The sequence below is a fragment of the Micropterus salmoides genome, unplaced genomic scaffold, assembly GCF_014851395.1.
Source record: "Micropterus salmoides isolate LMB-PRFRI ecotype aquatic unplaced genomic scaffold, ASM1485139v1 Ms_hic_scaffold_2, whole genome shotgun sequence".
Taxonomy (NCBI): Eukaryota; Metazoa; Chordata; class Actinopteri; order Centrarchiformes; family Centrarchidae; genus Micropterus; species Micropterus salmoides.
The window spans coordinates 21573704-21598175 of record NW_024041150.1 but is presented as its reverse complement, the minus strand read 5'-3'; the positions used below and the strand labels follow the sequence as shown (position 1 = coordinate 21598175).

General features: G+C 39.8%; 1 protein-coding gene across 9 annotated transcripts in view; it reads right to left on the bottom strand.

Annotated features, from left to right (window-relative positions):
* The window catches only part of LOC119912977 (collagen alpha-1(XXV) chain), a 152043-nt gene that overhangs the window by 64045 nt on the left and 63526 nt on the right, over positions 1 to 24472 (bottom strand). For all 9 annotated transcript variants that reach the window (XM_038732274.1, XM_038732275.1, XM_038732273.1 and 6 more), the window contains exons 3-4: positions 5713 to 5757; positions 1887 to 1894 (exon numbers count right to left, since the gene is read on the bottom strand). In XM_038732274.1, the coding sequence (XP_038588202.1) occupies positions 1887 to 1894; positions 5713 to 5757 (53 nt within the window). The remainder of the gene's footprint in view (positions 1 to 1886; positions 1895 to 5712; positions 5758 to 24472) is intronic.

Below are 24472 nucleotides of genomic sequence, written 5' to 3'. Positions count from 1 at the left end.
TTTGATTGACAAGACCTGTTCTCTTTCTGTCTCTGCACCATCAGGTCCCTGTCCTTTCATCAGCGGCTGAATAGGAACAAGTCACAGAAATCTGTAATAGCTTCAGCAGCGGTTGGTTTGTTTGGCTCTGAGGGCTGTGTACAATTTACACAGTGTTCCCAGAGTTATGGAGGGAGCTGTTGAATATTCATAGCGACGTGTCCGCTGCCATCCCCCGGGTGGGCATACCAAATGAGAAACAACATGAGATCACTTACTATTACCTATTTTTTTAAGAAACTGGCACGGGACTTTTTTATTTCAGAAACAGATTTGGTGACCATTGGGTGAGTCATTGTCAGATCATCGCATTTTTTGAAGACCTATCTGTTTTTAGAAATGCAGTCAGTCACTCAGACTTCAGTGTTTTTTGTCTGCACTGTAAATTATAGTCTTTTTTTGGGTTTTAGTCATAGGGTTTAGTGCAGTATGGGTTCTGCTAAAACCTGGTTGCTTGCCTGTACCTAAAACTAGCACCCCTAACACTTTTAGCACATTCTGCTACCTAGAATGACTTCATCAGAGTGATTTGCTGACCACAACTGGAACATTGTCAGGTTCTTACTGTTTGTGCACTGGATTTACAATGTCACAAGGAGACAATTCCAAAGGAACAATCCCAAAAGTACAGTCATCCTATACATTTACTGGAAAATCCAACATTTCAGAGACAGCACTTCTCAGGCTTCAGTCAGCTCTTGAGACATCTTGCAGTAGTGATTTTATTTGTCAGATGTAAGGCCTGGCGAGGGAGGCTGAGAAGTGAGACCACCTGCACTTAGTTACGTCGCAGAACCCCAGGAGCGAGCGTCTGAGAAGGCTCTGAGGATTAACTTACAACTTTTACGGCTCAGTCGGCACACACTATTATACCTATTCAATCACACTTGCCTCTGGACTATAAATAATTTTAGCAGAGCACACACATACAGTGCCCGCTTGACCCGGTTATACAGTGAACTGTCACAAACCCTGGTGCTTATGTATGTGTGGGTTTGTCTTCATCTTTGGGGAAAAGTTTTCCATCTGTTAAGGGGAGTGAATCTGTGATCACCCGGCAGTGTAATGAGGTGAAAGAAAGTGTTCGGGTGCAGGGAGCTGGCAGGGATGGAGCCTGGTAGCAAGAATATTACAAACCAGACAGCCCAAATGACAGGGAAAAGGGTCCCCATTAGGGGAAGGCAGGGATGAAGAGATTATTTTAATAACAGAGTCAGACTGTGAGGTACAACTGAGATTTCTGGTAGCAAATTTGTCATAATCAGATGTATTTTACATCAATTGTAAGAACAGTTTTATACTTTTTTTATTTTATTTGCTTTAAAGCTTTTAATATATTCACTGTTTCATTTTTTTTTTTTTCTTTTTTGCATATTCATGAATGGAAATATGCTTTTTGGCTTTCTTGCCGAGAATGTCTGTATCCCAAATCAGCAGCTCAACTTAGTTTAGCATAAAGAGTAGAAGGCAGACCTGTCCAAAGGTGATGAAATTCACCTACTTTGGATGGAGCCAGGCGAGCCGTTTTCCCCCTCTTTCCCATTTTAATACTAAGCTAAGCTAACCACCTGCTGGTTGTAGCTTCATGTATGGCATACAGACATGAGAGTGGATTGATCGTCTCATCTAACTCTCAACAAGAAAGAAAATAATTGTATTTCCCAAAACTTTCTTATCTTTTAATGAGACCTTACAGTTTTATACCAATATATCCCTTTCATGTAAATTTATTCTTGACTTTAAACAGTGAATAAAAATTGCATGACATGCAGTCATGTTTTACTGTTGGAGTTTTTACCTTCACGTGGCTATCACAGTTTGAGAAGATGTGAAGCAGGCATACTTACATGAGGTCCTGAAAGAGAAAGGAAAAAATACTTGGTTAGTGTGTTTTCAATCAGCGCTCAAACAGACTCAGATCATCAATGTTCCACTAAAACCACATATCCAAATAACCAAGATGGGAAATCAGACTCTTGCTGAGAATTATTTCCTTAGGAAGGAGCAGCTCATAAAGATGCATCTCTTCCGTGATGCATTCACTGGCTTCGCAGAATAGGCAGAAATTCTACTTCGCTATAACCAACCTGTATTTCTATGAGATAGAATGACAAGCATTGTGCCGTTCATATCTATTTTCCATTCACTTTGGTCCAACAATGGCCACCAGGCGTAGTGCTCGCATTTTACCTTTGTAAGTGGCTCTAATTTCACTACTACAAGGGGTTGTGCGCTTGTTAAAAAATACTCCCACGTTTTTGTGAGGTGACACTCGTCTTTTTTCCCCAATTACTGCTGCTCAAAGGACCGTGTGCCAACGCACTTCAGGGCTCTCCAGAACCCTGCAAATCATTTTAAGTCTTTAGGTTCTTATTAAAAAAAGGTACCCAGCTGCTTTAACTCTGAAAAAATAAGGATTTTGCTTCTTTACAAGTCCTATGTCCTTGAACTGTTCTTCTTCATGACCAGGGGAAAGTGCAAATTGCTCCAGCAGCTGGAGCATTTAAGGAGCTGTGTATTTGAGGCTTGCTGGGCTGCACTTCTGTAGCATTGTTTTATGGATCGTTGAGTTACAGTAGACCACTTAGCTTTTAATAAACCTGCTCCACTGTGTATTTTTTGATGTTTCCCACTGTGCTCAGTGGCTCAGTACAAAGTTTTCAACTAGCAATTATGGAAAAATCAAAGAAATAATGTGATAAAAATGTGGAATATGCTGCAAAGCGCGTAATAGTCACCTCAAAGGTAGAAGCCTTCAAATTCTTAAATTTGATGGCCTTAATTATACCAAAACATTACTTGCTGGACTATAATATGCTAAATGAAATAGTCTGTGACATAATTATCCACCCTCAAAGCTCCAGCTTCATACAGTCACTCAGACTGAGTTTCACTTTCTGTTCTCACACTGGCACCTGTAGTTAGTCACCAGAGAATGTAAAGGTTTCTGAACAAGTACTGTATTTGAGTATGCTCACATGATTGTGCAAGTTGTTAAAGTGCTCTAAAATGACACAAAGGTTGTAGAGAAGCTGTCGTGGGGCATTTAAAGTAACTTTTTTTTTTTCAAGAAGAGTCAGGCATGTGTTGCAAAGAAAGAGCTGCTGTTCTTCACACTTGACACAGATGCACCAATGTGAGGTTAAATTGCTCATCCGGCACAATTTGAGCATCAATTCGTAGTTTTGTGGAGGCAGGCGCATGTCTACAAAAGTACTGATTATTCACATAAGGAAAATATGGGAGGAACCTTATAACACTTTCCAGCATTGACCACCTGCTAGAACAGTTTGAGAGTGTGGCATTCACTGCTACTTTTTCATCCTGAACTGTCACGTCACACTTTTCCTTTCCATATGTTACCGGCAAACAAACAAGAGATCCTGATGAAGTATCCCATTCAGTTTTAATGCATAGGTAAATATCACTGTGTCTTTTTCCTATTTGTTCTCTCTGTCAGTTGCTGCCAAGTCTGGGCAAAAGCTTCCCCTCGCCTTTGTAGATGAGTAAACTGCAAAACATCTCACCATGAATTTGTGGGAAACTTGCTGCGGCTTAGTTACTTTTGGTTAAGGCGGATCATGAATTAAATATGCTTCCCTTCAACATCCACCAGTGTTGGGGACTTAAAAGAGGGAAATTGGATTTGCAGAAGGCTTACAGTGCAGAATGCAGCACGCCTGTGCCTGTCAAGGACTGAATTTTTCAGTCGTATAAACAATGTCTCCTAAATGTCTCTAGTTTCTCCTCCTGTGGAACGGACACACAGAGTTTGACACTGGGCTCCAATAATGCAGCATAGTGCAATCATATTTATTTGTTTTGAATGCCTGTGTGAGTTTCACACAGAATATTGGCTCTACTTTTTTTTCTCTCCCAAAACATATCCAAACAGTAAATGTAGCAGAAATAACCGAGCTATAATTGCATGCAAATATGCAGAGCATTTCATTTTAATTGCCAACATTTAGAATGACATTCTCTGTGCAAGGACTTCTAAAGCGCTGCTTTTGTAAAGCCATTTAAAAGTCTGGAATGCTTTCATGAAAGCTGTACATAACCAGTGAACATGCAAATAAAAGTCTTGTGTAAACACTGCTTAACATGTCATAGTTCATGGCATTAATAAAACAGTCTCTATGGCAGGTGAGGCCCTACTGCAGGTAGACAAACTTGAGCTGAATCTGCCTGATTTTACAACATATTCCAGCCTATTCACTACTGGGATTTGGGCTACTATACAGAATGGTAAGGTGCCGTATTGTCCACCTTTAATAGACCACTGTGCCACTCCAGTCCAGGCATTGTGAGTGGGTATGATTGGATGCTTGTTTCCAATTGATTTGTCAAGAGGAAGCCATTCACATTTTCTCTGGCTGAGCAGAAAGAGAAAAAAAACTGTCTTTGCACAATGGTGCCATTTGAAATACGCTGGCACGGTGGATGTTTATTGGAAAGTTAAGCACTCCATAAACAAAGGCTGGCGGTATTTCAGATGTGCAGCCTACCAGAACATTGCACTGTCGTCTATCTGTCATTTGATTTCTCGTTTTTTTTTTCCATCTCCCTTGGCTTTAAACTCATACACTAGATTACGAAATTAGAAAAAAAGGGAAAGGCAGAGAGCCACGCCACATTGATCCACAGCTCAAAATGCAGAACATGGCCACAACGGGATTCTAAATGAATTTGGAAAAATCTAAAAAATAAAGGCGGTAATAGCATCTTTGATACTCAAATAACAGATCTCGACTGATCATGATTGATTCCTATGACTTGAAAAAAAGGCTGGATTTGGTTGTAAAACCAGCAGCGTTTTTTCTCCCCTCACAGACAGTGTTTGTTTCTCAGGCTGTGAAACCAAACCGCTCCCTTATTACTCAACCTCACTTAAAATTGGGACCTTGCTTTGCCCTGTCTCTCTAATTTCTTTTTACAAGGGCAGCACTTTTGTTCCAAAGCGTTGCCTGCGCTCTGCTGCACTGCATTCCCTCAACACAGGAAGGCCACCAAACTCCAGAGCCCATTATCACTATCACTATCAGGTGAACAGAGTGTGGATGCAGCTCCCTGCCAAGTACATGTTCTTGCTGTGAATTCAATTTGTGGCGACACTTTCCGTCTGTGGGAGTGTCGCTGCACAACATGTCCTTTTCTTAGATGCCGAGGCCTCGGCTCGGCCAACTTTGTTGAGTCAGCTCAAAGAGTGTGGGAGGAGGGAGGGGACATTAGAGTTCTGAACGCATTATGCCAACTTGTTGCTGAATTTGTGGAGGCTAACATGTGTGGGCTATTATGTATACTGAAGCAGAGGTACATTATGCCTAGGGTCAGCATGTGAGGGTTAGAGTGTCTCAAAACTTGCAGATGTCATTCTTCAGCACGCTCATCCATCACTTTTACTCTCTCAAACTGCACCGTCTCCCAGCCACTGTGAATATCTAGTGTTTCTATAGCAACTGAAGCTGAAACAATCCAAGTGAACACTGAAACCACCAGGCCACAAATTACACATCTATAACCTATTTTGGCCTCCAAAGATATACAGTGTACTTTTACATGATTGTAAGTGCAGGATGATTTGCTGATGTCCTACTGAATTATTCCTTGAACTGTTTCTGGATTGAGACGTCAGTGATCTTTGGCCACACAAACACACACAAATGTACATACCAGGTTCTCCATTGCGGCCTCTTCTTCCCCGCTTTCCCGGAGGTCCTGCAAAAAAGAAGAATTTAATACATTTTAGTCAGTAATTTGATTGTCTTTTTGTTTGTATAAGTTTCATATTCTCACAGTCAAACCACCCTACAGCAGGATGAGGAAGAGCCACTGAAAATCATTACTAGTGGACTACAAATAACTCAGAATCTCAAGGTTCATTAAGTATTTAGGCTCTGTTTATACATAAGCTGAGGTCGACAATGGAAACACACACTATCTTGCCACAAAAGTGCGCTCCATTCTGACATCCCTGTTTCTTTTTCCTTTTTTTTTTTTCTTTGTTTTTCCTTTCAGCACGGATGCCCTGGTTTTTAATTTGTTTATCTAGTCAGTGTTTTCCTGTTTGCCATTTTCCTGTCAACACTATCAATCTGCTAAAGCTCAGGTGGAGGAGTAAAACAATTACACGCTTTGTAAGGTTTTACTTGTTGAAGACCTGACTGGGTTGTGTTGTCCGCAAGTAGTCCTCAGTTTGGAAATTGGGAGCATCTCTCCCAAAATGACCTCTTCCACCCAGCAATACATGAAGTCTTTTCTGCAAGTTGACAACTGGAAACAAATTTTCAGGCATACCTGTTTGCATTCTGCCCCCCAAAAAGTGTGTGCATTCACAATTTAGTCAAGAAGGTAAAGCTATGTCTTTTAGACTAGCTGGAAATTAAAAGCTGAGCTTTTGCTCTCCACATTTGAGGAGGACTTGTCAACTTGCAATGGAATGGATAATATCGAGGAAGGAAAATTCCACTCAACATTAAAGGAGCTGTCAGGATTAAAACAACTGGAAGTCAATGTAACAAAGAGGAACAATTTTCCCTGTCTGGTTCTGCATCACAGAAAATATCCAGATCCAATTTCAGGCAGTAACAATACTTTGAAGAGTTATTATGCAAATCATTTTGAAAACTCTTTTGACCCCCAGACCAGCAAAGAATATTATTTTGTTGTCATGTCTGAGGTTCAAGATAATTACAGTAATAAAAGGGTTGGTGAAAGTTTTTGAATAGACCACACAGCTCAACATTAATTGGTGTTAAAAGTTGCCCCATGTGATGACTTGGTGACACAGGGCTTTTGTCAGCTGCTAAAAAAAGGACTCAAAATACAAATCTAAATAACCTAATCTAAACCTTTTTCATTCTGTACTTGTCAGCCGTCCTGTACTCTGAACACATCTCTCAATAAGTAAGAAATAAAGGTAACAAAGTAAAGGGCAAAACAGAAAGAACAATGCCTTTTTTAAGCAGTGCTTGGCTGATTTAGGACACTCCAGATGTGTTAGCTGGGTGCAAAATGCAGGATTATGTTACACACGTTTTTGTATGATGCTTAGTCCTCAATTTGATCCCGCTGTTTGGCTCCACTTCGGCCTGCAACTCTGCTCCTTTTGGACGGTTTCCAGGATAATGTCAGGCGCTGCCAGCAAAGGGTCCAGTCACAGTTTAAAGTATGTAACCACAGGTGGAGTTTGACTCTCACTTTACTATGGTTCCCATCAACCCTGGTTTCTCCATAGGTTTGTTTTTTAAGGCTTTAGAAGAAACAGAAGGGGTTTTACTGCACTTGGCAGTCGCTTCATTATTATTGCTCACTTTGAAATGACACTTGACACCTCGGAGAGGAATATTTTGTGCACAATATGACATCCTCCTGATTTCGGAGGTATATTTTTGACAGCGGCTGAGAAAACACTCCCCACATGAGAGCTGGTGGTCCAGACAAAATACCCTACATTATTTTCAGATAGCATCATGATTCATAATATTCATGACAATATTTTTCATTCTGATTATAGCAAGGAGAGATTCCCATTCAGGCCAACTGTACCAGTAACAGTAAGACTTTGTAGAAAGTATGCCAACAAAAACATTATAACATTTCAGTTTATGAAACACAAGCGAAAGAATAACCAGTCAAAAAAGGGTTTTCAGATGTTTCTTAATCAATTAAGACAAAAAAGTGAAGTATTGTATGGCCTCTGGTCATAAACGAAAGTAATGGGACTCAAACTGGGTTCTGAAGTGCTGAGAGATCTTGAGCTGCCTGTCAAGGCGAAACGTTGTATTGGCCTGCTATTTTTCCACAGCATCCCAAGTACGGTTATGGAACAGTGGCTTTAGAAAAAAATGTGGCAGGGAATTTCATGATGAGGGTCAACAACTATGAACAATCTGTTGAAACCTTTTCAACCCTTTCAACAGCTTTTGAGTCTGAACGTGAAATAAATCAAAGTGAACTTGATGTTCATTCAAATGTTTGGTCAGACAACATTTTTGGTCAGACATAACAAAATGGACCCTGTGGTGTTGTGTATTGTGTTTTTACATTGTGTTATTTGGTGGCTTTTGTATTTTGGAAAGTAAGCAGCAGAAAGGCACTTTGCAATGTAGGACCAGAGAGAAAAGGCATCACTAAGTTCTGTTTGGCTTCCTTTTTAGCCACACTGATGATGTGAAACCTTGCACATACATTTATGGTCCCCAGAGGATGATTCCAACTGACTTTGGTGATCCCATGACATTTCCTCTATCTCTACCATGAGGTTTACATTAGTGGTTTGGGGTGAAATTGGATTAATTGTTAAAAACCTTGGACCCCCTCAGGGTGAACTGCAAGAACTTTGATGAACTCCCTCAAACCTGTAAAACTAATAACATTCCCATCGTCATCTAATTAGCAAATGTTAGCATGCTAACAGACTCATTAGCAGATAGCATGGCTGTAGATTCTTGGTTTAAAAACAGATATGTGGCAACTCAAATTTAACTATGGTATAAATACTAATATAATATGTGTAATAATTACATAAAGAGACTGTCTACATAGTCACATCTTAAAAGTTCAACAATGTCACCAACTGACACAAGATGCTGAACCACAACATTTCAAGCTTTCAGAAGCTTTCAGAAAAGTTGAGGCACTGCTCAAACACAATGAACCATATAACTTCTCAAATGTCACCATTGTATCTATTGATATGATGGTAATAAATAGTGACGTGAATGGCACCAAGTTAGCTGTAAGAGCAGCATAAAACCATCAGCACAATACTTTCATTTTCTGCTTTTTCAAGAACTGTTAAACACTATGATGTTTTTTACAATGCCACAGAATGTTTTTGTCCAAAATACTGATAGTAGTAGTCATTTGAATGCCATTTGACAGAAAGGAATCCCAGATAATTGGCAGTATTGTGAAACATGCTGTTTTTAAGCAATGGCTGTATTGCTTTTGAATACTTCTGCTTACAGTATGTTGTTCATTACAACATTATTTAGTAATGTTATTTAAGTTACGCATGCTTGGCATAATACACTTCTTGTTTATACTTCATGCATTTCAGACAAAATTGCATTTTATCACTACCCAACGTCCATAAAATATTGATTGGCCCTGAATAGCTGACAGAGCTGCACCTCTGCTCTATTTCTCATTTCCCTCCAAATCAATCAATTTTAAGTGAACCAGCCCAGGCCTGACTCATTTACAATACCAGCATTGTTTCAGAGCTGATATACATAATCAGACCACTCAATGCTTCTCTCGCAACGTTATACAGCAATTCCACAGAATAAAAGTTATGCCAAAATAAGCAAACTGGGTACCAGCTCCAACTTCCAAAGTAAATCAGGTTTGAAGAGAACTGGCTTTAAACTTCTCAGCAATCCCAACTTCACCTTTCTGGGTAAAGTGAATATATTCAGATGCTTTCCGCAGGTGAGATTTATAATCATATTGTTTGTATTGCCCCATGTTAAAATGTCATCAGTTAAAAATTTAAATGAGCTAATTGTACCTTTGTTTTTTGTTGATAGTTTTGTTGATAGTCAAATATGTTAATGGTGTATGCTACCGGACACAGCATTGCACCATTGCAACTAAACTTAAAATGTCACACTTAAAACACAAGAAGCCCAACTTTCTAATTGACTTAGCAACAAACACCTGCGTATTGAGATTTTTGTGCCAAACAAAGAAGGATTTCATGTTTGAATCACTGCACTTTTTCCACAGTTTTAAAACTATTTTCCCTTGCCGTCATGCTATATTGTAAACAACTAGTCAATTTCATGGATACCAAAAGTGCCCCATGCTGACCTTACTGTTTACATATGAGTCACAAAATACAATGTCCAGCATGAGTGTTTGGTAGAAATGTCATAGCAGCAAAATACTTCCAATGCCAATGTTTTCAGAGACATTTGGTTCAGTTATGGTTAATTTTAGCGTAGACATGCCCCACCGTCCCCAGGTCAAAACTGTCTTTGAATGAGTTGGTTCTTAAAATGTTCTGCAGGCACTTTCGAGAAGGTCTACGTGACCAATTTGCTTTTGTGCTTTCAGGTCCCAGTTTGAAACATATGACAGTGGTTTTGTCATGATTGTCTGCTTCCATCATGAAATAAAATTAATGTCTGCTTCACTTTTAAGTGTTGGTAAAAGTTCAGTATCTCTGGAAAATCATTTAAAACATTCTTAAAATGACTGTGATCAATTCCATTACTGTCTGTCAATATCAGAACTAAATAGCAACGACATATACAGTATATTGGGCCATCTCAAGGTGGCTCTCAACTAGGTTCAGAACTTGGAGCTTTGGTTGACAGAGATGTTCATAATATTTCTCAATAAAAAAATATGATGATCAATGTCTTTACAAGCATTCCAAGGATTTAGAAAGATTTAGTCAAAACAGACTTTAATATAGTCCATTTAATCCCACAACATGGATGGATGAGTTTATAAAACCTGGCAACGCTTGGGTATCCAGGTCAACGGAACTAAAGCTGCACAAAAGCTGGCTTTCTACCGTACAATCATTTGTTACTTTACAAGTACATTCTTGTGGAAACGTCTGGCAAGGAGGACAACAATTCTGATCCAAGATCCTTATTACTATGCATGATGATGAATAAATCAATACATAAAATGCTAATTCATGGAACACTGGGCCCACTGTCCAAGGGAAAAAATGGAAATTGAACCACAATTTTGCAATCAGCCTCATCTGTGAATGTCACTGCTCTCTTCATCTTCAAGGGGATGTGTAATATTGTGAAAATATGAATTGTGAACTCTAACAGCTACTACAGAGATCCTCTATGGCACGACAAGCTTGGAATATGTGGACTTTTTCAATAGAATTAAGTAGAGAAAACACACTCCTCATTTTATCCATTATTTATAGCTAACTATTTCAACCATTTATCACTTTTAAATAACTATTTGACATTTGTATCCATTAACCTTTTGCTATCTATTTCAACCATTTTATCAATCACTTTTAGCTATATGTTTTAACGTCTCTGCTGCGTTGCTAGTTTTCATGTCCTCTCAATACATGGTGTTCAGGCGTTACAGCTGAGACAAGTTTTCACTTTGTTTCCACGTAGCCCCAAACAACTGCAGACCCTGGGTACACTACACAGTAGTTTATTATCCTCTGTATGCACAAAAAAGGTGTGTTGTCAATTTAGTACATGTACAGTTTATTGAACTAAACTAAGTACTGACCTCTGGAAGGTTAAGGATAACACAGCCAACAGATAGGAGAACGATGAGATGAAGATCTGGACTGTGTCTCCACCAGCCTCAAACTCTTCTTGAAGTCATTGGTCTCCTCTTGAGTATTGTTGAGAGAAATGGGAACGTCCCCTTGAACTAGTGACCCACCTAACTGCCTCCGGAAAGGAAGCCCTTGTCGTACTCCAACTGACCTTCTTAACTACTTTTACTAATCCCTTAACTTCCTCAAACTCTGCCAATTTAAGAGAGGTGAAGAGACAGAAAGCAGAACAAAGAGTTTCTTCTCAAATAACAAGTTTTCAGACCCATGAAACTCATGAACTCCAGGACCTTAAATGCTGGTACTTAAATTACCATATTGCTTTGACTGATGGACTCTTGTTTGTTCACTTAACCCTATTGAGCTGCATGTGCTTATTTGCCATACGAAAGGCATACACTCTATTTAATGGCTGTCACCACTTTGAAAGAGGTCAACTGAAGGTTGTCTAAATTCTTACAGAAGCACCCAAAACATGATCTGACACGTAACACAAATGTTATTTTTTTCCAAATGCAAACATGAAATATATGGATGTTTGCGAATTCACTTAAAGCCAGCTTCACATTGTGTCAATGGAAGTTCTACTGGAAACTAGAGGTACGTTTTCACATTCCTGCAATCTGATACAAGGAGCAGACTACAGCATGGTTAGCATGTAATGTTTAGCCATTTCAAGAGAGCAACCCTATTATCAACCTTGTTTAACGGCAGTGGTTCTTTAACTGCCTTCAAATAGGATCCATGCTGTTTGGATTATTTTTCTTGCAATCCAAACATAAATTGCGGATTGTAATACAGACTGTTTACTATATATAGCTTGTTAACCTGTTCAATAGTGCTAAAGATACTGGCCTATAGTGTTGACTTCTTTATGTTATAACAGAATATAGAGGGGTTTTGGCAACACAATATAAACACCAAATTCTGCAGAAGAATCCGGGGACCTATATAAATTTTCCCAAGACCCACATTTGAATCCCAACCTCACCTAGAAAAACAGTGTTCTGAAGGATATTTCACATTATTCCCTGATTCTGTGGCATATATCTTCATTATCTTTATTTCCAGCTACACTTAACTCCAATGCAACCATTTCCTGAATAAATATTCTGATTATAGCCATTTCCTAAATAAGTCTTCGCAATTATATTTAATTTGTTGCCCAGAAAATAGACCATTGTGTCTGATTTTTACATTTACTCATTGTACTCTTTAAGTGCATTTATTTTGTCACCACGTAATATCTTGTACAGTATCCTCAATCAATAGTGCGCACACACACACACACACACACACACACACACACACACACACACACTGCATCTACCCAGTTTAAATGGTGATTTTCTGTTTTATGAATAAAATGTAGCAACTTTCTTAAAGAACATCTTTGTATTTCCCTGTAAGAAATGAATTGTTATATGCAGATCGGCATGTGTTTACATTGCTATTCAAGAGAGTATGATTAGTTAGATGGAAATTTACAGTTTGATTTATACAACAGCCGTAAAGCAAGACATCTCGCTGATTAGGGGGCTGAATTAAATCTAACAAACAGTCATGAGGGGTAATGAACAGTGACGCCTGCTCCACAAAGTCTAATGAAATTCAGTTCTGCAGTTTTCAATTACAAGGCATCACGAAAACAGAGAGTTCTGATATACTCAAGAGTCCATGCCAGTGTTGTTATCATTATGAGTCCAAACTAATTCACAGCACCAACAGGACACTTGTTAATGTCAGACAGTCCCAAGACATCACCCAACAGGAATCCAAAACTAATTACATGAAGCGGCATTCATCACGACGCAGAGAGCAGCAACTGATTAAAAAAAATAATAATTAATGATGCATACACTTTGTGTGAGCGTCTCTGTGTGTACACCCAGTAGTGGTCAGAAGATGTTACCAATCTGAAATGAATTCATTTATCCACCCATCCCTGATGAATATGGCAATTTTGTGCCTGTGTGTGTTGGTTGGGTCCTGCGCTGTGTTTGTCCAGATGCCAGTTATCAGTTCATTAAACCACAAGTCAATCCATTAGGATGCAAGGATTTTGTCTGTCGCTGCAGGCTCCATTAACATTGCGTCAAGCAGATTGAAACTGGTATTAAAAATACATCTTACTCTCCCCGCACCACCCGAGTCAAATAGACTTGCCCTGTGTTGCACTAATTGCAGATAAAACAACTGTTTTTGCACTTGTGAGTCTCTGAATTGACTGAGTAGTTACAGACTAGCAGTACTTTTTTACAGCTAACACCTAAACAAAGACTAAACACACTCTCACTTAAACACACTTAACACACCGTTTTAGGGACTGAAAATCATTACAGAACAAGCAGCTCTTCTCTGGTTCTTTGTCAAACACACACAAGCACTCATAGAAGACAAATGACATGAATACGACTATGGCTGGCAGGCATGCATGAATCATCTACGCTTTTGCTCCGGTTCAGTGTCATGGCTGGAAAGGTCCTGAGGAGGAAGTGGGGCCTTTGAGAGAGCCTTTTCATCACCTTCAGAGATCAATGTGTTTTCCTCTGGCAACAGGCTGAGTGCTGGGATACTTGAGACCCACCCCGTGAGCTACACACTGCAATTATCCTCCCCGCAGTACCGACTGCGGTTGTGATGGAAGCAGAACACACTCCCTGATGAGGGGAGGTCGGTAATAAGCCAATCGATTGGCCAAGTCCCATCACTTTATGCTGCGAGTTAAATTGGCACAGTCGGCCGTCCTGACGGCTCTATCAGACGGCTTCGCTGTCGGCAGAGGACATTCCTAGTAACATAACATACACTCCCATGCGTGGGAGTGTTACTTTTGGGTAACGTTATAATCTTTACTAACAGTTTCATGTGTTGAAAATGAAAAAGGGAAACACTGGGATGAGACCAACTTGGCTTGCCCGGGCTGAATGTAATCCACAGTGGAAATGAATGGTTTATTTTGAGTGTTACCCAAGTTATATATCGGCATATATCGGATAATTTAATTGTCATGACAAAGTGGCCATCTAAAGCCAACAGCCTAGTCACCTTGCAATGAACTGTATCATCCTCCACCTGTGCTCGAAGAGAACTGCTATGTGTTGGAAGCATTTTAACTGAGAGTCTGGGAACATGAGTTACACCAACAGCTAAAGAACTAAAGGTTTCCATATAGGTGTGATTTATGGAATATGATTTGCACAAGCATAAGTATTAAACACTGAGGAAGTGCCAAGACTAAGGCAAAGAGTTAATTAATCCACGCAGAGGAGAAAGCAACCTCAGCCTAACCTAGCAAACATTGATTAGCCACAGTCAGTGACTGATTTAAGCTTCTGACCTGAGTGCTCTGGTAGTCAATCAATATCCCTAATTAGATCTTGGAATACTGAGATGCCGGCAAATAAACACTCAGTGTGAACCAAAAGTTCAGTACTGACGACGAGATAAACTAATTGGATCTTTCAGGATGGTAGAATTCTGATTTACCCTTTTTGAAAAGTGACTGGATGGCACCCAGATGAACTCTAAAGAAAGTGAGGACACATGGACCCGTGGAAAAACGACTCCTTCCTGGGGATCATCCAACAGATATCCAACGAAGGTTTAAATCAAGGGCAACAGGACTTGGTTGAAGATACTAGAAGACGTTTTATCCATCATCCAAGAGACTTCTTCAGTTCTGAAATGACTAGTAGGGAAACTCAGCTATTTAAACTCTGTGGGGTTGCTTGCCAAGATCATTGATACCGCTGGTTCGTTAGTGCTCCTGGCTGTTGTAACGACGGTCATTAGAAACTACCTGTAGCCAAGTCCGTTAGAACAGCCAGGAGCACTAACGAACCAGCGGTATCGATGATCTTAAATAGCTGAGTTTCCCTAATAGTCATTTCAGAACTGAAGAAGGCTCTTGGATGATGGATGAAACGTCTTCTACTATCTTCAACCAAGTCCAGTTGCCCTTGATTTAAACCTTCGTTGGATAACTATGACCTGGATGACTGAGAACCTTCACAGACATCGTCCAACAGATGCTTTTGAAGCCTACCAAGGGTGTGTTTGGTGAATATTGCACCAAGCATACTGATGGTGACATGCGTAGTATCACATAGACCTGTGTGTATGTGTGTGCCTATTCCTTCTTCTGTGTGTGCACCCAAGTGCTCGAGTTGCTGAAATAGCTGCAAGAGCATTTCTGGTCACTGGACGAAATTGTCATCTGGGATGCCAGAAGGCAAATGGGACATACAGTGCATGATTAGCATCAAATGATCCCTCTCTTGTTCAAGTTCAAATGAAATACTTTGTCTGTGTTTAAGACTTCTGTGGCTATTGGATGTCACATTGAAATCATGTGTAATACTATACCTGCTGCTAACGGATGACATGACTGCTGGCTGACCTTATCATCACCAGGGATGTGCGAGCCAATACGCACCAGTGTGCGCATGTGTCTGTGGTGTGTGCACTGTTGGATTTAGAGACGCAGAGCTACATAACGTGGACCACAGGGCCCCAAACTGCTCAAGGACAGTCATCACCATTCCTCAACTGAGATGAAGTCACTGGAGAAAAGCCAACTGTGCTCAAGTCAAAAATGTTATTACACTCATCAGCTATTTTAATAGACTGGCATACAGTACTCTCTGTCTGAATAACTCTCCACTAACACAGTTGGTGCACTTAAATTAACAAAATCTTTAAATATTTCCATTATATCCAGTACTTCTTTGGGATTACATTGAACAAATATCCTTTATTTTCATTTAGTATCATAAAGTATCATGTATTTCCTTTAGCATAGGTTATTTTTACTGGTGTCACACCGGTGTTACTGTACATGCTGCACATTTTTCCATTCATACAGTATGTAATTAAGCCAAATTAAGTGTTAATCAAAACAATTTTAATTAAAATACTAAGTGGTTAAAAGGTCAGTTCTTTCAAATAACAAAAAATAATAATAATAAATCTAACCGTGTAGATATTTTTGGATTTATTTGCCCATGGAAATTATTCAGGTGCTTAAAGCAGCCTATTTCTCCAGTCGAAATTAGTTCCAATGAAGTGTTAAGAGCACCCAGGGCTTTTGGAAAGACATTTTGCTGTTGAATTTTTTAAAAAGGCCCTGGCAACTCAGCTGGCAACTCAAGTTAGAACAAACTTGGTTATTTCAGTTGAGAGATTTCAGTCTGTGCCATTTTTTGTCTCAACTTCTCTCTCTAGTTTGAAGCTAAGCCGCAGGGCTTGGGAAAAGGTGACGTCACATATTTCTGTGCACCAATCACGAATGCGAAACACTTGAAACGGAATCTGATGACAGTTGTTTACTACTGTTGCCAGCTCACTCGCTGTGTACACTCTATTTACCCTCCGCCATTTAATTTCAGTGTCAAAATTCTGGGGGTGAAATTTATGCTGTACAGCGCCCTCAAACAATTCCACAACAGAATTAAAGAAAGGAGTTTCCATGGTCAGGACCCACAAAGCACTGCTTTACATTTTTGTCATTTACTGTTAACTATAAAGTACTGAGTGTACGTAGGAGGTAATGAATTAGTGACATTAGTATTGAGAAAGATTTCAAACAAAGTCATTGTAATTTTGTATTGCTGTGAAAACCACAAACAAAATTCCCTTCACCTCCATCATATCAAAGTGGAGACAGAAATAGGTGTATATTGCATAAACTAGGCATAAAAAAACATAAAATGATCTGCATGGCCAGATACCATACAAGGTAAGTGCTAAAATATGTTTTTTATTTGGGTGAACTGCCCTTTAATCTAAACTAATACTGTATACTGACATTTCACATTGGGTCAGCTAACCTGCGATTTCACTGAGGTTTCCATCCGCTTTGATCTGCACTGTAAGTTTGAGATTGCAATATTGTTTTTTCTCTCTACTATGCTGTATTTTATCCTCGCAGCTCCCAAGGGCTTCGCTTTCACTATCTTTCAACTTATCAGCCAGCGTTGGTGGTCTGAGGCTGGTGTTTACTTGAGCGTTGCATGACCCTGGATTATTCCTGCAACAGCTTGAGCACGCAAGCGTGACGGGTACAGGCTCTTATGTCATAGATACCCTATCTTGTCAATAAAAATGGAAAACTTATGATAGAGAGGCTGTGATTGGGGGAGAGGGAGGGAGATCTCTTAGTAGAATAGAAGGATGAAAGATTTCAGAGCAAAATGGGAGGTAGAGTCTAGAGTGCTTTTGAGTCTGTGTGCGTGAAGTTGTTGAAATCACTGTTCATATGAAACTCTTCAGTCAGGGCAGATGATACGGTTGTTACACTCCGGCAATGTACACTGGATGTCATCTTTTTATCATTTCAAATTTGACTCATTCTTTTTACGTAATTAAAATATGAAACTAGAATTTCATCAAAATGTAAATGATCCACTGAACCCTCAAAAACTGCCCACACTAAAGACGAGAGCCAATTTAGCCCTCTGCTGGGCACGGACTGCAAAAAATACCCAATTTTCCATTCAGCAGCCCGACAAATCATAGAATAATGGTGCAGTATGTCAAATCAACTGTGGAATGATCTGTAAGTTTAAAGCCTAGCCTAAGAATGCTGGTTGGCCCCATCTCGACAGACCTGTGGGTGCTGACAAACTGAGATGGGGTGTTGGTGCTCCAGTAGGGCAGGTAGGTATACAGTTACCAGAAGCTGCATCTGGATATCACAACAACTAATCGTCTGCCTCTCACAAACCAATATAACATGCACAGTTGGTGAAAGTGCTGGCAGGATAAATGGGATTACTCCTGCGTATGTCTGCACGCACACGTCTAAAACGCATCAGATATTATGTGTGCCATCATATCGCAAATCCATTAAAAAGACTGATAAAGACGACCTGACTACAGAGGTCGTTTTATTAATGAACTAAAAAACAGCAGGGAGGAACTGAATGCTGTGAGTGTCTCTTCGTGGGTCCTGAGTGGAAAAGAAAATAAAGTGTCATCACTGGGCTGGCAGCCCTGGACTCAGTGAGAGTATGCCAGCTGCGAATTTATTTTCCTAACCCAGGAAACCCCTCTGCAAGGCTCTCATGGATGTGCATCTCTCTTTCCAAAAAACATCCCCAAAACAACTACATCAAAATGAAACACCCTTATTAGAAATTATTATAGACCACATTATATGGCAATCCTGCCACTCTGGACTTGCAATGAGGGCTTGTAAGAGATAAATACATCAAGAACACAAAACATGCAGCTAGAGGGCAATTGTGAGTGGAAATGAATTGGCAGGGAAAACCAAAATTCCCTGTAAATGAACAAGACTCCTGTTTTTTCTGACCTCAGTCAATCTTTCCTTTTAAAAAAAGCACATAAGCCACTGCACCTTCAGTTACTTTTGCGAGCCATTAATTCCCCTTAATGAAGGCAATTTTTTTACAAAGCAATCATAGTTCCGAGCAGGACCTTCCTCCAGAGCTGAGTCATAGCTGACAACAACAAGCTTTATATACACCTTGTTCGTTTTTACTGCAGTACATGGTGTAAAAGCAATTCTGCTGCATTGAGTCAGGGGAGCCTTATAAACAGGTATAAAAGTTAATTCACTCCTCTTACCTTGTTTCAGAGGAAACAGTTATACAGCAAATTGTTAAACGGAAATTGCACAATCCCACACACGTGTGTTCAAGCTACAAGTCAGCTAAAACTTATACTGATAATCATCTCAATGTCACACCACCAGTTGTTAGTTTATGCACCAGGCCTACTTTCCCTCTTGGGGCATAACCATCGCTATTAAGAGCAGTAGTTGTACATACAGGGAAATAATGCTTCTTCGCTCTAAAGTAAATAAAGTTAAAAAAAACTTCTCAATCTTAATAGCTATGGCTACAGACTTTTTCCAGGAGCAATGACCTCCTGGAGTCTCCCCTGGTTGCAACAAGACTGGAGAAAGTCACTAGACCAGGCCAAGACATAGTCCGGTACATTACCCCCATAAATTGTTTATTTATTCATTGTTTTATGGATTAAACAAACGAAATGTAACGCATTAATTAATGAGCACTACAGGTGCTGGTAGGGGACTGGTTTTACCTCCAGAGTAGGGCTTTATTGCACTGTTAGCTTGTGAGTCCTTTTAGCTAGCAGAGTGATATCATGGGTCAGATGTGTGTGTTTGGATCAAAGTCAGCTAATTTTTTGTTTATACTAAAAAGAGAGTGGTTGAGGTCTTACAGTCCTCCGCACTTCAGCATCTTGCTGTATTCCCCATGCCCCATTTTAGTGAACCAATTATATGTTAAGGATTTGATTTAAATCCCTCTCATAACTTATTACCACTCACATATTGATTTTTGTAAATTTGTCACATTACAGGAGCTGAAGAAGCCCAAGCTGCTGTTTCACAGACACAATATGAGAACGGTATCAATCTGACCCGTGGCAAGATAGGGAATACATTTAAGAAATGTACGCAAGTAAAACCAACGGCGAAGACAGTGAACCACTGCTCTGAGAAAATCAAACGCAGGGCACACGCCAACCTGCAAATATAATCAAAATATTTGGAAAGCTTAATGTAATACAGTATGAGCAAAGCATTACAGTAATTATATTAACCAAAATATCTGGCACCAAATAAGATCGTTAGATACCAAATTGATGGCATCAAGCTTGTGTAAAAAAAAAAATGCAAATCATATGTGACACCCGGGGGCTGAAGGACTTTTTCCATGATTAACAAAGAAATGCCAGACACGGTAACACAATGCCACATGAGAAATAACTTTTTTTCACGATCCCTTGAAGTTCCACAGAAAAGACAACAAAGAGTGTTGTGAAAAGCGCTCAGGCAAAGTACCTTCTGCATCATGTTTCCTCCTTGTGTGTCAGTCAAACTGACCAAGTCAAGGGTCAAAGGAGGAAGAGGAGGGGCTCATCCTCTTGGGACAATTTGTAATCCTGACCTGTAGTTTCAGGTGGTTGAGAGCCACGGTAAAGCTAGTGGTGAGGCCCAGCTCTTCATCAGTACACATTGTTCTCATTACGGTTTAGATCCTGAAGGGTTTTCAGCAAAAAAGTTGCAAATACCACCATGCTAACAGCTGGTCATGGCATTGGCTGCCTTGGAATGAACATTCTCCCCTTTATCGATATATATACTGTATATATATATTAGATAAGTGTATACAGTGATATAAAGATACATATATAGTACATGTATAAGCAATTTTTATAAATATTTAAGGAAGTTTTCATATGATTTTAAAGGAGTTTTGGGAAAAGTGATAAAATGCAGGATTGTGACCAGAAGGCTGTGAGTTTAAATCCCCAGACTGTCCGTGAAAATACAGTAAAGTAAATGAGCAACACTCTACCCTCCCTCACTAACTAATTTTAAAGTTCCCTTCGGCGAAGTACTTAACCCCCAACTCCTCCAGTAGAGCTCCTCAAGAGCCTGATAAGACACTGTGGTTTTACTGGGCAGCTCGCAGGTGAGATTACAAAGCAGGCTGCTGCTGTCAAAGAGCGAGCATGCTCTTTTGATTTCTCCCTGGATGATATATATTTATATAACTGACTCTTAGTGTCACCCCAAAACTAAAGCAATAGAGACTTCATGTCAATATGGTAAATATGAAACATAACAAGAAGCAAGGTAGCTTAGCATAAAGACTCAAAACGGGGGCTAGAATATCAACCTTCTCATTTAACTCTCGGCAAGAAAGCAAATAATGCTGAACTCCCATACTAACACATTTCCAGTAAAACAGGATGTTTAGACAGGACGTGACATGGGAGGGCAAGGTGAACCATGGTAAACATGGAAAGTGACTCAGAAGTCCTGGAAACCAGCCTGCATGGTAATTTTGAGGACGATTTGCACGCTCAAATGATTCTTAGACTCCAGCAATTTCAGTAGGACATGGACAAAACCATTAGAGAGCAGGATGTAGCAGGATGAAGGAGGGGAGTCTTGGTATTATGAACAGCAGGTGTACATCAGGACACATGGAAAATCAGCTTACATGAGAAAAGTAAATTATCACATTATTTGATCATCACCCTTGCGGTTGTCCGTTATGGTAAAACAGCTAAAGCCTCTCTGGTAAACTGCAGCATTTTAATGAGCTTGTAAATTAAACTGATTTTAAAGTTTGGGGTAGGGAGCTCCTTATTTGGCACATGGTCCAGATGGCAACCGTACAGAAAAACCGGCCCAATGAGAGCCAGTGCAGAATCAAAGAGGTTATGAGAAATTTGCAGACGTTTTAAATTAAGCCGGACAATCATCTCCTCTTACATCGCCCGTAATGAGAGAGATTAGAGGAGATCAAGCCTCCAAATCTATTCTGTTCCATCATAAATCATAAGAAGACATGCAAGATTCAATTAGTCCTGCTCGCTTAACCTTGGCAGCACGGAAATTGCACACCGAACCAAATACCGTGAGCTCAGTATGAGAGGAATTTACAAAAGAGACTTGAGGAGATGGGCTGGACCCTTGAATGGCAAACAAACTAATAACCATGGCCGAAAATAAAAGGAGTCAAGATTGTTATTAGATAAACAGTGAACAAAACCAGCAGTGCAGCGGAGGATCTTTTGGTTAAATGGCTTATGATGCTATTTTCAGGCCACCCATTTGTTCCAGTCCAAGCCAAAGTAGAAATTCTTCAGCATACAATGCAGCTATTGAGTTCCTGGATGGGGCTGAGATAAAATCTATTCTTATTTAGAGCTTGTGTGTGTTCACAAGGATCCAAGAACGCACTCTGTTATGGATTACCTTCGCGGCATAACAAGCTGCCACACAAACGGAGCATGAAGAAAGACGAAAAGCAAGTCGTTTTTCTACTTAAGCTTAAGCATTGGTTCATTAGTTTTTATCCAAATAAGTCTTTCATGTCTACAGAGTATTGAACATGTATGTTGCTGTCACCTTTCACAAAGTTTCTGTTTAATCAAACTACAAAGCGTTTGGTTGCTTCATTAAAAGACAGAACTAGGCCACAGATGATGACATGGAAGAAACTTTTGGGCTTGAAAAAGAAGCTTTTTGGGTGGAGATTTGGTTTTCTGACCAAAGAAAGTGACAAGCACCGTAACTGGCATCTCCTTTGAGTCTCCTGCAGTTCCAATTCCTAAATGCTAATGAAAATGGGATTAGACAGTAGCATATGCATGTTTCCTTATTTACAGTATAGGGGACCTCATCAGCCAGATCACACACACATGACCTGCACGCACTTTCCACTCACAGAAAGGACATTTGTTTTTGAGCATTTAAATAAAGAGGGACATCCTCAGAGATGCAATGATAACAGATTACTCTTTTTGATGTCTACTCTTTGAAACAGCCCAAATCCATTAAGTCTATGGGTTGTGTTGACTGCTTTAATTGTGTTCTATCTAAAAGTATGCTCATTTAAAAACAGACAGACAGACAGTCAGACAGAATTACTATTGTTCGAGTGAGATCAAACCTTTAAGCATATTTTCATAAGGAGAAAGAAAACCTCGTACTAATATTGAACACTCTTACGGGAAAAGGAGTGGGTTTTATCCCTGCAAACAGGGCACTGATTGTAGGTCTGCTGAAGTCAATTACTCGTTCGAGTGGCAGCATACTGTTCACATTACAATTGCCATGTTATGCTGTTTATTGCTGCGTATGTTCCATGAGAACTTGTCACTGCCATGCCCTTGCGGGAAGCAGATGAAAGGCGAGGCAATGTGTTACTGTATTCCTAAAAAGAGGTTGAGTTATTCGAAGCCAGCACGTGAAGATGTTCTGGTCCAAATTCAGCACCAAGCCATCCTTGACAATTCTCTCTGAAATCCATCAGCCTCTGAAACGAGAGGACGCTGCATCTATCTGCCTTCCAACACACCCAGTTCTCACAGCGACTGCTTGTGCATGAGCAGTGTTGTCATGTGCTACTTGGTTAACTGCCTGTGATGTTTTACATATGACACCTACTCCGGCAGCCTGCGCTTTCCACAAGCTCCACTTTATCAATCATAACTGGGAAAGTGCCCGAACAGAGGCCCTCAGCGGTAATTTTGGTGGATCATTTGGTGCGTGCTAAGGCAGCTGTGATTTACGTAAACACTGAACTCTTACAGATGGGCATTATTAAAAACAGGTGATGAAGACTTACTTGTGCTATACATAATTTAATCCCAAATTTTCATCCTCTTTTTAATGTTTAATTTTCATTTTTGAAAAAAAAATGATGGGATCAGAACGAGTCAGACGTTTTTGGTCTATAAAACATATTAAGATTTTCAGCAAAAAGCGCGCCAATTTGTTACCCATTTATGGTCAGTATTTTGTCTGCCATAGCCATTACGTAGTTTTTATTGTTAGTGGCAGGATCCGCCATTCCTGTGATTCTAATTGCACCTGAAATAATCCAGCCCCTGTACAACTGTAAATTCTAATTTTGCCACTTTGGTTTTTGTATGAATTAAACAAACACGATGACTGTAAAACACTTAAATTAGCAAGCTTTATAGGTGCCTGTAGGTGGATTTTGTTACCACTGGATAAAGCCAAGCTAACTGTTTCCCCAGTGTTTTTATTAAACCTCTATAGTAAGGTAAACTGACCAGCTGTTTGCTGTATATAAGCATAAATGTGATAGTAGTTTCAATATTCTCATCTAACTCTCCACAAGAAAGAGAATAAGTATATTTCCCAAAATGTCAAACAACTAGTAAAAACATACGAGAAGAAATCATATGAGAAATGTATCCATCATGTTTAAAAGTTTCAAAATCTTTGGTGTAGTTTCCTTCTGCTCTATTAGCTGTTTTACAACTCTGTTGTAGTAATCTGAAGAGACAATAGTTGGATTAGCCTGTTTTTTGTATAACATCAAGGGAAGACAGACACCTTAATAACTTCAACGTGATTACTGGGAGTGCAACAATTCACCCAATCAAACTGATGCGGCTGGCTTGAAGCCTTAAATACAGCTGCATCGATTCAGACAGCTTGAATTACGACAAGCCTGGGAGGAAATCACAAGCGAATGGATGCAGACGTTTCTGTATTGGAGAATCCTGATGTCACAGCCATATCTTGTTTTTATCTTAGTGCCTAATCACGTCATTTACTGCAGGTTGTCAGCAGACTCCTTTCAAGTCGATAAACTTGTG